The 16,770-nt window shown below is 42.4% G+C and overlaps 1 protein-coding gene across 1 annotated transcript in view; it reads right to left on the reverse strand.

Moving 5' to 3' along the window:
* The window catches only part of LOC144770731 (sialic acid-binding Ig-like lectin 10), a 448,268-nt gene that overhangs the window by 147,230 nt on the left and 284,268 nt on the right, over positions 1–16,770 (reverse strand). The window contains exon 6 of the mRNA XM_078655468.1: positions 16,214–16,594. Coding sequence (XP_078511594.1) covers positions 16,214–16,594 — 381 coding nt within the window. The remainder of the gene's footprint in view (positions 1–16,213; positions 16,595–16,770) is intronic.

Raw genomic sequence — 16,770 nt, forward strand, 5'->3', positions numbered from 1 at the left:
AAGGGAATTCGAAGAGGCACACTGACACCCCTTACACGCTGCACTTTATTGATCCCTGCCTCGCCCAGCCGTTGTTACTGAATCGGCTGCAAGCGACGGCGGGCGCCATCTTAGGTGTGGCGGGGGCTGCGCTCTAGTCGCGCCGGCCTCCCACCCTCCTTACTTTCTATATAAGCAGTGTCATGGCCAGACGGCGCAGCGGGCTGGCGCAGCGGGCGCGCGCCGAAGCCGCGCCTAAGCCAAGCCCGTCTGCGCCCGTCCGCGACCGGACACGGCCCAGGGCCATGACTCCTGGCCCCTCGGTGCGCTACTCAGCGGCCCAACTCAGATTGCTCAATCCTGGCCTTCCTAGCCATCATTGTATTCACTTGCCTCCTCCTACTGCTGTGGGTATTAATCCTGCCCCGTGTCCTGGGTGTAATTATCAATTAACATCTCCACTTTTACCCATTTCTTTAGCTGCTGGAGCCCCCTCCTGTATGCCCATCACCCTATCCCAGGGATGTCGAGCAGCGTTAATCAACACACGCTCTCTCCCTTGTCATAGCTTAGATATCAGTGAGTTTATAATTACTCACGATCTCGATTTTCTTTTTGCCACAGAAACATGGGGAGATGCGGGCTCGGGACCTAACTTCTGTCAGGCTACTCCGGATGGTTATAGCGTTGTGAGACATGACAGACAAACAGGAAGAGGTGGAGAACTTGCTATGATCTATAAGAATCAGTATCATATTTCGCTCGACCCCATTTCATCCACCAATTGTGAAGCTGCAACTTTTGCAATTAACATTAACTGCAAACAAACTTTCAAAGGCACTCTGCTCTATCGACCTCCTGGACCTCGGAATTCTTTTCTTGGGTCCCTTTCTGAGTTAAATGACTATACCATAGGCTCCGCTGACTACACAGTACTGGGAGATTTCAACTTCCCTCTGGAAGAACAGGGAAATTGCGACACCTCCCAACTAATTGCAGATTTCCTTACCCTAGGACTTCAACAATTGGTAAAGGGATCCACTCACCAGGCAGGACACACACTAGACGGTGTGTTCACTAACAACTCTCTTATCACGATACTAGACACTCTACCCCTTACCTGGACTGATCATAGGGCCATTATATTTGGCATTGCGACACGTCCAGTCAACCGCCTCGCTCCTAGACCACCTACTAGGGCAGCAACCCGTGCCTGGAAGAATGCTGACATTCCTCAAATGGGAAATATCCTGACATTATCCTCCCCTATCACAGGGTTTAATTCTATCGCCTCAGCTTCTGATTTCCAGGATTGGATTAGGAATGCTGCTGATCAGGTCGCTCCAGAAAAGTCTATCCAACCTAATAGAAGGTCGCCCTCAGCGGCATGGTATACAGAAGAGCTCAGACTTCACCGACAATATTGTCGGAATTTAGAAAGACGCTGGAGGAAATCCTATTGCCCTATTGCTAGGCAATCCTACAAAGATGCCTTAACAATATATAAAAAGGCCATCACTAGTCGGAAAATGACTTTTTTCTCGACCCAAATAAACAATGCTAAGAATTCGGCCAGAGAATTGTTTTCAGTGGTCAACTCCCTATCTATACCTCCATCAGGTCTCGGAGCAGAACCCTCCCAACTGTTCTGCAATGCACTGTCCACTTTTTTTACTACTAAAGTGGCAGATATCTATGCATCCTTTGGTGGAGACACAGGGGCTAGATCCACTGCCAGTAACAAGGAACCCCTCCATATCAATCATGACCGTTTTTCTCTATTTGCTGACACCTCAGAGGACCAAATTAGCAGACTCATTTCCATCACCAAGTCTGGATCCCCTTTGGACCCATGCCCTCCCTCAGTGATGATCAATCTAAGTGAGGTGATTTCTCACCCACTCACGGAAATCTGCAACACTGCCTTTCAAACTGGATGCTATCCAGCCCCGTGGAAAAAGGCAGTGATTAAGCCTCTTATGAAGAAGCCCTCCCTAGATCCCTCCGCCCCGGTCAGCTATAGACCCATCGCCTGTCTTCCTTTCCCGGCCAAAATCTGTGAAGCTCTGATGAATATACAGCTCTCAGAGTTCGTCGACACGCACCAACTCTTAGACGAAACCCAGTTTGGCTTTAGGAAGGGACACGGGACGGAGACTGCTCTAATAAAAGCTACTGATGGAATTAGAACCATCATGGATCAGGGAGGAACGGCCATCTTGATTCTTCTGGATCTATCCGCAGCATTTGACACGGTCGACCACGTCATTCTGGTCGACCGTGTCACAGCTCTGGGGATTGACGGTTCGGCAAGAGATCTCATTTCAGCTTTTCTGGCCGACCGCACCCAGACAGTCAAGTTGGGTAATTTCTACTCTCCCGTCTCTGCACTACCATGTGGAGTACCACAAGGCTCCTCGCTAAGTCCCACGTTATTTAACATCTACGTAGCGGACTTAGCGAGGGTAATAAAGGCCTATGGGGTGCGATTAACTTCTTACGCAGATGATACCCAATTGGTACTGGCGATCCATAAAAATGGTACAGAAGTAGCAGCTAACTTTCAGGAAGCAATGCTTGCGGTCAGTAAGTGGATGTCCTCCAATTGCCTAAGGCTCAACTCGGATAAAACCGAGGTTATGACCTTTGGCAATCTCGCCCCAGAATGGTCTTCCACCTGGTGGCCCAAACAATTGGGCTCTCCACCTGTCCCAGTGGTAAAGGCAAGGAACTTGGGAGTTATCTTCGATAGCAAATTAACTCTCAACCTTCACGTTAACAAGGTTGTCTCCTCTGCTTTCTTCATGCTAAAGAAAATAAAGAAATTGCTGCCTTATCTCCCCCCTTTTGCTGGGAAGACTCTAGTCTCTACTCTGGTATTCTCCAAAATGGATTATGGGAATGCCCTTTTTCTTAACACCCAGAAATCTGTGCTGTCAAAGTTACAGTCTGTACAGAATGCGGCTGCCAGAATTCTCCTAAATATCCCTCGCCGCCATCCTACTACCCTTGCCATCCGCCAGCTTCACTGGCTTAGAGTAGAGAGCCGTATTAAGTTCAAGGCCCTCTGCATTGCCTATAAGGCCGTGCATGGCACTGGACCCAAATTCCTGATTGAGGCATTCCAACTGTACACCCCCAAAAGATTGCTGAGATCGGCTAACATTTGCCTCCTACCTGTACCTCGTACCAGAACGGTAACTTGGGGAGACCGCCGCTTCTTAGTGGCTGCACCAAAACTTTGGAATCTTCTTCCACTAAATATTAAAAATGCCCCCAATCTGATGAGCTTCCGGAGGCTCGTAAAGACATGGCTGTTCGATCAGTGAACTCTATTATTGTGGTCCTGCTAGCTTACACATGCGCCGAGACACCTTTGGGTAATTGTTTGCGCAATAAAAATCTCAAAATAAATAAATAAATAAATAAGTATTAGCAATAGAAGGTGCTCCTGAAAAACCCATTGAGGTTCCGCTAATCTGTAGATAATATTCATTGTTCCACTTGAAGTATGAATGTTGTAAACAAAATTGAAGAAGTTCAAGGATGAACACTTTATTTGCTTTGAGATTCGGTTGTTGCAACAATGCCCATTCACATGCTTCCAAACCCTCTGCTAATGGAATCGAAGTATATAGTGCTGTTACATCAATTGTACATAAAGTGGTATCATTGTCAATCAAGGTGATTTCATTCAAAAGTTGAAGGAAGTGACCTGTGTCCTTTGTATATGTCTTCCAACTTTGTACAAAACTTTGAAGGAACTTATTATTAGCTTTCACCTATTTTGCAGGTGTTATTTGGAATATCTTTTTGACCCTCCATTATTGAAAATCTTCCAAAGCATCACACGATAGTAAGCAACTATGGTGAGTGTGTATTCCGTGGTGGTTTACGATTCTAGCATTCAATCAGTGATCACGCGATAGGCTTCTAAGTTCGGTTTTACTTTGGTTTGCACCATCAATCACACAGCAATTTATGTTACTTTAAGAACCTTAGTCTATTTGAAACTTTAGGAAACGTAGGATTCTGACAAATTTGAGGGAGCATCAGTATATGTTTGTGCAGATGTGCTAAAGTACATATCTTTTTCTTACATGATTCTTTGTGCATTTTGAAAATGATATTAATTTACAGAATGTAGTATACAGTAAAATGACTACTAAGTGTGCCAATAGCCTAAGGCTAAACATGTTTTTCAAATTGTTTTACAGTGCCCCTGATGAAGGGATTAGCATCCCGAAATGCATTGGGACAGGAAAATTTTCCTTTTTAAACAATGAATGTCAGTTATCACAATTCAACTAATTGTGCAAATCATACTTTCAAGAAGTAACAAAGATTTTATTTGCAACAAAATAAGAAAAAACGATTACCATATTGTTTGAAGAAAAACCTAACCAATAAATTTGTTGAAAATCACAAAAGTATATGGATCTTAATTTTGAATATAAGTGGCAGATGGATTTCTGCTGAAAGTAGTGCGGAAAGGGTCTATTGACGTCTGTCATTAGTTTTCTTCTATTCATTTACTGTGGAGACTGGCCGCTCCTCCCCTTCCAGCACACCCCGGATAAACTAATTTACAATCGATAGCAAAGTATAAAACAGAGTAGAAAAAGGAGTGCATTTCACATCCCCAATTCACTTTCATCCAAGCCAACGGTGAAATAGCACCCGACACAGAACAAAGATGTCTTTTGACGCAATTTCAAACATAACGGACAACAAGGCGGACACCAAAACATATACATCAGCTCAAGCTTCAGATATATACTCTTTAATACCAGAAATTAGGACCTTTGGCACACGAAGAGGTTCAGTAACTCAATCATTACGACAATTACTATTCATCTCCAGGAGAGCTCTTAACCAGAAACTCCACGCTTCAACATTAATACAATATCATAAAGTGCAAAGAATCCCGCGGGGATTAAGACTATCAATCAAACCAATGCTATATAAATTCCAATACAACAAACGCTTTATAGACAAATGGTACTCAATTCTTAACAAGTGCTCATTGGATCTAATATTGTTATTGGTAGAGGAACTAGCAAAAACCATCAAAGAGTTAGAAGAAGAAATTGACGTATTAACACAAGAAATCTCAAAACAAATAAATGAGGAAGAATTAACAACAACTCTCAAAGACCTCAAAGACAAATTAGAAAAATATGAAAAAGACACGCAGGAAATGAAATTACGCAAATTCAAAAGGGATACTATAGACTACAAACTTAATGAAGTATACACGTGGGCAGAAGTATACGCCAGGAGAAAACCAGCACCTAAATCAGCATCATCTTCACAGGAAAGTGTAGTATCAGACAAAGACCTATCAGCAACTCGCCAACCAGTAGTAGCAGAGGATCTGAGCACCTCATCACGAAGGGAAACAGCTTCTACCAGTGCCACCAACATAGTGACCACCCAACAAGGTTTTTTAGCACAGGTACCTTTGGCAGAAAAACCACCAGAAACAACACCAAGCACAAAACCCGCCGTGGAAAAGGACACAGTCAGCCAGAACTTGCGGAGCAAGAAAGGAACTTAGCAATTAACATTTCATCTAAGAAACTAAGCAAGCAACAATTGCAAGTATTAGAAAAAGGTACTGGATTTGTCCCCACCTACCAAAGCAACAAACTAGAGACTGAAATTGCTTTTTTTAAATTCATGAGGGTACTGAGATTGAGACATTTTTTTTAAAACATAGTACCATCTATGCCTGAATTTATTCAAACCAAAACAGACTCAGAATACAAAGAATTTAAAAAAACCCAGTACATACATGGCACCTATTTCACACAAAGTTTTGGATATCTTTGAGATCCTGGTCAAGCAGGATTTCCAGCAAATCAATTGGCAGCAACATCAAAGAACCAATTTAAACAAACATGAAATGACCATTCTTAAAAAATTAGCTGAAGACCCCACAATCACATTGAAAAGAGCAGATAAAGGAGGAGCCTTAATTATCATGGACACTTCTTTTTACAATACTAAAGTTGAAACTCACATTCAAGATGAAAGCACGTATCTAAAATTACAAAATAATCCCATCCAAGAAATCACCAAAACATTGGAAGTAATTTTAAAACGCGCAATGGACATGGGATGGATCAATGACAACACCAAAAATTACCTAACAGTAAAACACCCACGATGTACTGAACTATATATGCTCCCGAAAATTCATAAAAACGCCACAAATCCACCAATGAGACCCATAGTCAGCGGATGTGGATCCCTGTTTGAACCATTGGGAGTATACATTGACGAATTCCTTCAAAGTTTTGTACAAAGTTGGAAGACATATATAAAGGACACAGGTCACTTCCTTCAACTTTTGAATGAAATCACCTTGATTGACAATGATACCACTTTATGTACAATTGATGTAACAGCACTATATACTTCGATTCCATTAGCAGAGGGTTTGGAAGCATGTGAATGGGCATTGTTGCAACAACCGAATCTCAAAGCAAATAAAGTGTTCATCCTTGAACTTCTTCAATTTTGTTTACAACATTCATACTTCAAGTGGAACAATGAATATTATCTACAGATTAGCGGAACCTCAATGGGTTTTTCAGGAGCACCTTCTTTTGCTAATACTTACATGGCTAAATTTGAGAATGATTTCATCTTAACAAACGAAGAGTGGCAAAAGCACACCATCTTCTACAAACGGTTCATAGATGACATTTTCTTATTATGGAACGGTCCAGAAAATCTTCTAATTGACAAAATTCAAGAACTAAACCAAATAAATTCAAGAATTCAATTCACATACTCAACCAACAAAAAGGAAATACCGTATTTAGATGTTATGGTACAAAAACAAAACAACTCACTGGAGACGTCAGTTTATCATAAACCAACAGATAGAAACAACACACTGGCTTATAATAGTTTTCATCCAAAGAATTTACTGCGAAACTTACCATATTCACAACTGATACGTTGCAAAAGAATAGCATCCACCCCACAAGCATTAGAAACTGAAATCAATAAGCAAAGACAAAGGTTTTCAGCGAAAGGATATCCTAATGACGTTCTAAAAGCAGCAGAAGACAAAATAGCGGAAATACCTAGAGAACGTCTACTTCAATTTAAAGACAAACCCAAGATAGATCGGCAGGTGTTCGTAACAAAATACTCCACGCAAACCAAAGCAATTAAGGATATCATTAACTCCAGATGGGAACTACTACAAAAAGAAGAAGACTTTCATGGCATTTATAACAAAAAACCAGTGTTCGCTCACACTAGACATCTTAATTTGCAGGAAATAGCCACACGTCCCAAAAGGGATTCAGAATTCACAAGCCGCTCCAAAGGAATGCAAAAATGTTATAATTGCACTCATTGCAATAATGTAACGGAAGGACAATATATACAACATCCCCAAACAGGCAAAAAAATCAAACTAAGACAGCAAACAAATTGCAACTCATCCTTTGTGATATACTGTATCAAATGTCCATGCGGCAAATTGTATATAGGGAAAACAGAGCGCAAGATAAAAGTAAGAATAACCGAACATAAAAGCCGAATACGCAACAAGACTCTAACCTCGAGCTTGGTATCTCATTGGACAGAAATGAAGCACACAATCCCCCAACTAAGATTTCAAGTTCTGGAGCAGATTCAACAGAAACCGGACAGGAACAATGAGAACTTATTGTCACGTAGAGAGATCTGGTGGATCGATTACCTACAAACTCAAACTCCAAAGGGACTCAACGACAAAATTGATATGTCATGTTTCTTATAAATGATCCACGCATGAACTTATTTCCATTTGTCTCATCAGATAGAGAATATGCTTCAGTAATGACACAGGAATGAGTTACAAATATAATCACAATAAACTGTAGCATTGGCTAATGATCAATTGATTGACCTAACTACTTAGCTCCTCGAGACAGTAACATTTCACATTCACACTCAAGATTGGCATTGGCAAGCATACATAGTACGACCTTAAGTTGTCATATATGTTGTCCATAGTGAGTAATTTTACAGTTTCCTGAATTTATTTTTGGAGGTTTGCACCTCAACTAATACCCACTTGCTTAAATCAGCAAACAAATAAAAAAAAATTTTTTAATATTGAGTATCCACTTAGGTTGCGAGTTCGCCTCTCATCGGGCATTCAAGTTCATATTTCACACAGTTTTAGTACACAACATCGTTTATGCTTTAATCATCAACTTTGTTTATGTTTTCAAGGACATCTGCCTCGCGGTAGAATTTGTCATATTATCCAATGTTTTCGTTCCAGTCAACATTATACTTCAGACCAGAATATCTCCGTAGTCTGTTTTCCACCTTTTCACCACTGATTGGACAAGCCCGTCTTCTATTTTTATTGTGGTTCCTCTCTTAAATGAACGGACCGCTTTTGCAGTCCGTCGTCTATTTTCGCTTCGTCCAACATGGAGAAAGTCAGGAAGAACGCCGCTTGAACCCAGAGCCCCGACCGCTGAAAGAATTTACAAGCACACAGGTACATATTGATGGTACTAATCAGTATCACGTTGCCAGCTAGCACAGCTTATTGCATATCTCTTATCTTTCTTTCTGGTAGTTGATATCCAGAAAACCTGCAGTTTAATCTAATGCGGCACCGTTACAACCTGGCACATTAAATATCCGGTTAGGAGAGACCCCGGAAAAACGCAGCATTGAGAGAGAGCCGTGACTGCCATAGGAGTCTGCGCGCAGCTTCCTTCCGCAGGTACCTAGAAACGCTATCAATATGAAACAGCACTGCGGTCTCCGACAGTGCAATTTAAATACGCAATTTTAACTCATCTCTCCATTTATTTTTCATTCTAGAAAACCCGTTAGTTTAGTCTCTGCAGTATCGTTGGTCAACGTTTTAACCCAGCCAATTGAACCACCGCGTCAGCGCCATGTTCTTCTAGCCTCGGCTAGGTAATTCTTTGACTTATGCTTTTGACATTTAGAGTCACCATTGATATTTAGGCAATCAATCAATATGTCATATTGTTTGTGTCTCACAGCACCTCGTTACCAAAGCGCTAACCGAATTAACGCCAGCACAGCTAGCAGCTTGACATCGTCAGCTGCCAACAGGTACTTCAGACCTAGTAACGTCCTATGTTACACTGCAGTGAAGTTTTAGCGTCTAACTTACACATTTTCGTGTCCTTTATGCAGGAATATCGACACTAACCGGGAGCGATTGTCTTTTCACGTTTCTTCTGATTCATCTTCAGCCAATCAGGTAATACATTACTCAACCTCTCGATTGTGGCTGCAAGTCTTAATCACAGACAAGTCAATGGTCTCACTCCAGTGTGTTCATTTTACAGTCACAACGTAAAGCTTACACGCAAAGACTATTCTACTCCACAGCACCCTTTCCTCACGGTAGGACAAACAGCTTCTTAGTCGATGTTCATTTCTGAAGCATTCAATAGGAATATTTAACCAATTATTAGCTTTCACCTATTTTGCAGGTGTTATTTGGAATATCTTTTTGACCCTCCATTATTGAAAATCTTCCAAAGCATCACACGATAGTAAGCAACTATGGTGAGTGTGTATTCCGTGGTGGTTTACGATTCTAGCATTCAATCAGTGATCACGCGATAGGCTTCTAAGTTCGGTTTTACTTTGGTTTGCACCATCAATCACACAGCAATTTATGTTATTTTAAGAACCTTAGTCTATTTGAAACTTTAGGAAACGTAGGATTCTGACAAATTTGAGGGAGCATCAGTATATGTTTGTGCAGATGTGCTAAAGTACATATCTTTTTCTTACATGATTCTTTGTGCATTTTGAAAATGGTATTAATTTACAGAATGTAGTATACAGTAAAATGACTACTAAGTGTGCCAATAGCCTAAGGCTAAACATGTTTTTCAAATTGTTTTACAGTGCCCCTGATGAAGGGATTAGCATCCCGAAATGCATTGGGACAGGAAAATTTTCCTTTTTAAACAATGAATGTCAGTTATCACAATTCAACTAATTGTGCAAATCATACTTTCAAGAAGTAACAAAGATTTTATTTGCAACAAAATAAGAAAAAACGATTACCATATTGTTTGAAGAAAAACCTAACCAATAAATTTGTTGAAAATCACAAAAGTATATGGATCTTAATTTTGAATATAAGTGGCAGATGGATTTCTGCTGAAAGTAGTGCGGAAAGGGTCTATTGACGTCTGTCATTAGTTTTCTTCCATAATTTGTGAAGGACACATTATATTTGTTTTTTGTTGTTCTTTTTGTACATGTAATGTCTGTATGTTAGCCACGTGTTTGGTATTATGAATTGGTTGTTTTTGTTTTGCCAACACTTTTCTTGAGCGTTTGTTTTACTTGATGTTTCTTTTATCTGAATTTATATGTCTAATAAATTAAGAGTATTCTTTTGAAACTAGTGTGGAAATATAGGCTTCTTTATTTCCTTCTTTTTCTTCACGAATCTTTTTTCGTATGAATTTGTAATTGTTATTTAATCTTTGTACCTGAATCTTTTGTTAGGTGTTACTATTAACTGTCCCTGGTTCAGGGGTATTGGACAGCCTCTGTTGTTGTCAATGAAATTATAAAGGGAGCACAGTAAATTTGACAGGTTCTGTCTAGAAAGTCTGTGTGTGCATAATTTTCCCCAAAAAGCTGTTTAATAAAAATAGACCAGTCATGGTATTATTAAACCATTGAGGGTAAAGATAGTAATAAAACGTAGCAAGTGCTCTGTGCCAATGGCATTCCAGCGAGGGTGCCTGAGTCACTGGCCCTGGAAAAGTTTTATGAAGCTTGACACACACACTGACACTTTTAGGTACCTACACTGCCTGTAAAGTCATACGGCACCATGCCTATAAATATGGAATAAGGAATCTCCCTGGTGTTGAATGTCTTGCGCTAGGGAGCAGTGCTAGCGGGGAATGAATGCAGATACTCAGCAGGACTCCCAGCTCTGAAAACTTCTTGCTGACACAGGTACAGTCACTTCGCTCCTTGGCACTGGGGAGGGGTAAATGACAGGGGCAGCACTTTATTCTTCCTAGGTCTGGCACTGACAGCAAGTGGGCAGTTGTGTGTTATCAGGTAAAATGGGACTTTCCTATCACGTCGATTCAATTCTTCTGATTATAGTAGTGTATTATGCTCGTCATAAGGCCTCAAATTGAGGCCCTGTGACGAGCATTTCTGGGTGCAGCGGTGCAGCCTTGTGACCTCAACACCTCAAAGGTCAGCATTTTACAAATCCTGAGTGCAGACCGATCCCTTTCTTGTCCAAGAATAACCTGTACTTTAATTCATCATGCTGCGGTGCATCAAATCGCTGCTCCGCCGATCCCTCACCTCTTTCCATTAGCGGGCGCGCGGCATCAGTTTTAAGTGTTTGATTTTTACATCTGTTGCCGGAGCCACACTTGCTCCATCTAGCCGTCCAGCTAGGCATGGGTCACAGGGCACCGGGAGCTGGTAAAAGCTGCATAATGTTGTTGTCAGGCTACCATAACTCGCACTTGCCCCATACCTACCCCTTTGTTGGGAACCCAGAAATGCATTTGATGAAACAATTTTCACCCAGGGCTGGTGGATGCTTGAACTTCAGTCCCTCGGGCCGGGATAAGGGGCTGACTCATTGCACAACTTCGGGTGTGAGCGGTTCTGTCCCTCAAACGACAAGGACCTCTGCGGGCACTCTGCCAGGCCTTTCTAGAAAGATATTTAGAAAGGCATTCCAACTGTAGGAAGTTTGAAAGAGGAACAATTTCATCAGAAATAGTGATGCCCCTTCCATTTAAAGTACGTTTTCAAAAAGGTGATCATGGTCACTTGCTGCCTTCGTGTCAGGCGAGGATGCTGGAGGGTCTGTGAAGCAACAGTGCTTCCTATGTCTGATAGACCCTTACTCTATTATCAATTCAGTGTGCAGGCTGCAGTGGTATCCCCAGAACGGGCGGTACCTTTCCATTCATCACCCCTCTACTCTGCATTGGGGCTCTGCGCTCTTACTGGCAGTCTGCAGAGGGGAGCAGGAGGTTCACCCAGTCAGGTCATCAGAGCCTAGAGCTCTCCATGGACTCTCGAGCTGCTCTGGAGACCAGAGAGCCGGGGAGTTGCCGCATCCCCATTAAAAGGCAGGAGCGTGAGCAGGCGCTAAGCTGGGGCTCTGCCGAGCTGCTAAGACTCTTGTTAGGACACTGACTACAAGACACCGGGTTCATGACATCAGCAAAGAAACACAAGCATTTGCAATGCAATAGGATTTGCATTTATGCGACACCTGTTGGATTGCAAACGGTTGTCATAACGGACAACGGGAGGGAGGGGGGAGACACCGACAACAGAAGAGAGGGGGGAGGGCACGGACAACGGGAGTGTGGGCAGGGGAGGGGGGAAGAAGGAACAGACAATGGGAATGCGGGCGGTGGGAGTGGGGAGAAGGGGGTGAGAAGGCACGGACAACGGGAGTGCGGTTGGGGGGAGGGGGGAAGGAATGGCCAATGGGAGGGAGGAGGGAGTAGAGAAAGCAGTAGGAGAATCTCATTAAAGAAAATAGTACTCACAGTCTAAATAACACGTACTGTGTAACGCTCGAAGTAAAGGGGCCAGTAGCCTGTCTCATAAAGAGCTCACACTCTAGTCAGTTAATCCTGACGAACCTTCCTCTTGGATTAACAACAAACAAGCATTGCCAAAAGCAATTTTAATAGACCACAACTAAATTGATTTAACTTGTAATTTACACTTGAATCACAATTCCAAAGTTACCTACTAACCTAAATTTGACTTTTAAGATTCACAAGATGTATCCTGAATCTGTTTAAGTCTGAATTTAAACAAGTCGACCGGTAGCACCCCTAACAGGGCTTCCCCCATGTAGTGGACTACAGCAGATCTTCACCAGAGCAGCGCTTGTGTGCTGACTCTAGGTTCAACCTAGAAAAATTACAAGGTGGTCTGCTGACCCCAGCAGGCCACCATCCTGTGATTTTAGCGATTCCTGAAGGGTCACAAATAGCGACCTACCTCATTAATATTAAGGAGTTAGATCTATTTGCAAACCCCTAGGAATACATTCGAATTACGATTACCTAATTGCGTTCCGTAGAGAATCGCAATTATGTCATCACTGTTGAAATAATTACACGTGGCCCTTATTGATGAAATGACAAGGATCTGATAAATCTTGGGGGTCAGACCATATAAGAATCTTTAGAAAAGTGGCATTTCACAGCAAAAAGTCATGCTTACATGAAGATAGGTTATAAAAGCTCTGCTCAAGGTTACAGTGACCTTGAGGATTTAGGGCTATAAACCAGAACTGGAGACTGCAAGATATTCACCCCAATAAAATGGCCAGTGAAAAACTGTATATGGTACAAAGCTGCTCTGTTTGAGAAATTACCTTTCAGTTCTACTTAAGACAAGCTAGCTGTTAGGAACTGGGGCTAGTCCTCTCTCAGTGACCATGTTCTGACATCACATGACCTGCTGGCAGTAGGATAAAGGTCAGTCCCACCTTATCCTCTTTGCTTGATATTGCCATTGTGTGGGTTCCTGTTCCCTGGTTTCCTGGTTGCTGTTTGGTTACTTGCTGCCTTTGGATATTCCCTCGTATTTCTCACGGGCTCGTGAGACTACGTTTTTTCCCCTGCCTTTGACCCCTCTGACTTGTTTCCTTTCCCCACCTTAGTTAGATAGTCTTTTAGGTCCCGTTTTTTGTTTTCCCTTCCTTCCTTGTCCATCGTATTTTTGCCGCCAGTATACGTTATTGGGCCTAGGTGTTCGGGGGCTCCCGTTCACTCACGTTACTCTGGTGTTAGTTAGCCCGATATTGAGGTGGTTGTGAGGAGGAGACGCGATGGTGTGTTCGGAGCGTTACGCTTCGTTTCTTCGCGTTCTCACCTAAACGCCTCTTTACATCGTTGTGCGCGGAAGTGACGTTTTGGGTCACTCCGCGAAGGGTTTTGTTTACGTATCCTGGATCACTCGGTATTCCGATTGAAATTCTCCTCGTCCCTTTCCCTTGCTGTTTGTAGCGGTTTTTTCTGGTACATGTTGACAATAAAAACATGTCCTTTTTCCCCTAACTGTTTTACGATTATACGATACGAAGGACACAGTACAAGTATATTCCTGGTTCTTTTCCAAGTACAAGAAACTTTATCTTGGATTGTTATTTTTTACACCTGATGCCCAGTGTCTTCACGAAGCTGAACCTGCACTATCCACTGGTAAGAGTCATGGTGTTTGTTGTGGCAGGACATGGTCATTGAATCTGGGGTAGAGAAGTTTGGTACATATAATGTGAAGTGTGTGCCTTCTTTTTTTGTTTTCTATAGGTGCAGAAGCGTGGAGAAGGGAGCTGTGTTCTATCATTCTACAAAGGGTGGAGGATTTGGTGTCTCCTCGAAATATCACCCTCTTTTCAGGTTCATTGGCACACTCATAGTTGTTGTCTTGTGAGTGGCCAGTGGGCAGGGGAAGTGGATTGGTGCATACTACGTTCCTGCAGTGCACGGGCTGGGTGGAACCCAACACTAGCAATATCAATGACACTAACTGCAAAATAATGTTTAGGAGAGGCTGTGCTGATTGAAGACAGATTCTCGTGAATCTCACTCTGAACATGGAGATATGGGGAAACACCGAAGTGAAGGCCAACACATGCTTTGTTTTATGTGGATAAGAGGCGCTAACTGGGCAGTCTCTTGTCCTGCTCCCGTAAGGATCAGTGCTCAGCATTTGAAGCTCATTTTCAGAATGTCTTCAAGAGGGGCCCAATTTCAAAGGGTGCAACGTGAACTGCCGCTCGAGCTGATCTTCCTGCCCCTCGAGTAGAAATTCTACCCGAGTGGCAGCTTGCGCTCTCAGAGCACGAGTCGGAAAAAAACTCTGCTGCGTTACGCTGAGCAGAGTTTTCTGCTCTCTGCGAGCTCTGCGAAGCACAGAGTTCAGAAAACTTTGTGAATGGAGCAGAGTCCACGGCCCAGGCCTAATTATTTCGCACAATATGTGGGAATTGTAACGTGGTGATGGAGAAATAGAAAAGAAGTAAGGGCCCTGAGTGGCACAAATATGCGACATACGAATACAGTGCACAGTTAATATTTCATGACAGCAAGCAGAACCTTACTTTGAGCTTCACTCTGACAGTTGTAGATAGTCACTGCAAACACGGTTACCTTTCCGAATGTAAAAGAGGTCAATGGGGAATTTTATTTTCCATATCTCAGCGAGGTACACTAGCGGCAGATATCTTGTCAGTCTTGGTTCCATCATCACTGTTTATAACAGTAACTCCTCTGCGTAGACTAATGCCACATGTATCTTACAGAGGCACATACACCCACCACCATAAACGTTATATTTTTAATCAGTGGTCATGTTAATACTGGGCTTAAGATCTATTTTGCACCCCCTGCCTGGCATGCTGCTTGCCCGCTGTAACGCTATTCTAGCTAAACTATTTAAAAGCAAATGAAAACTATTTAAAACCAATAGTTGCGGCACCATGAAAATAAAAAATAAGAAACTACTTTTCTGTGGCTTTTGGCTTTGTAAATATCTCTATTTTGTTTCCCAGTCAATGCCCCTCACTGTACAAGTGTAAAAATGTGTACAGGTATGAAAAGCGTTTCTTAGAACAATATTACCTTTTGTTAATAATGATATTTTGCACAATCAGTCCTTACTAATGCACGTGGCCTTTAGCAATGTGTGAAGTTGCACCAACTTTTTTTTCTCTAATTATTTGAAGCTTTTTCAAAACGAAATATAGGCTTTGGAAGCTTGACACACCTTATAAATTTAAATAAAACATCCTGAAAAAGAAGCCCACTACAAACATTGCTGGTGTAGAAATTGCCTTACAAAAAAGATTTTGGGGAAAAAGGAGACGATGGCTCATCAACTTATTTTACGCGAGTAAAAAAGCCATGTAATTAAAAGAGTGTATGCCACTGAGGTCATTAAGTGCGGCCAAAGAAGCCGGATCTTAATAATAATAATATTACCCGCTCTCTTCGTCTAAACGATGACAATCAAAGTGCAATAGCGCAGAATACTTTTTTCGTTGTTGTAACTTGGTCACAAAAGCCATCTAATGTTAGCCTTATACCTCTGATGATCTTGTAGGTGCCTATAGGATTTTTTAGTGTGTGTGATGTAGTGCCCAGGGGGTTTTGACTACTAAAAGCAAAGCCAACGGCATACTCACCCACTACTGAGATAGGGAGAGGAAACTCAAGATAATTAAATTTAATTTTAGTGTTTTGACTGTGTTCATATCGGAAGTAGTAGGTTTTTTCATCCCATTTCCTGACGTCATCGATCCCGAGGGAACAGTCCCATCGCGTCACATCTCCCACCAGTCTGAAGCGGCCTCTGGCTTCCGCGTAGATCGCTTTGCTCTCATCATTTGAAGCCACGGCCGGGTTGTTCATGTTTTCACCTTGAATGAACCAGTATCCGTGGGGGCTTTCTGCTGCCTCCTGCGTCGGCGCGATGGTGAACTGGCAGGGAATGAAGACGCACAGGCCTTCCTGGACCGTGACGGGGTTGACCGTCAGTGTATAATCTTCAAAGGCACCGAGGACTCCTGCGGAGATAAGAGCGGCAGGAAATGTAAAATGAATAAAGTGAAGTGCTATAGAGTGCATGCGCGAGCAGAGAGACAGCGGGGGAAACAGAACATCAGAGGGACTGCCAAAGAAAACAAGAACATGAGCAAAGGCAACAAGAGTGTGAGAAAGACCCAAACCCAATACTCAATTT

This window comes from Lissotriton helveticus, chromosome 7 (genome assembly GCF_964261635.1).
Source record: "Lissotriton helveticus chromosome 7, aLisHel1.1, whole genome shotgun sequence".
Taxonomy (NCBI): domain Eukaryota; kingdom Metazoa; phylum Chordata; class Amphibia; order Caudata; family Salamandridae; genus Lissotriton; species Lissotriton helveticus.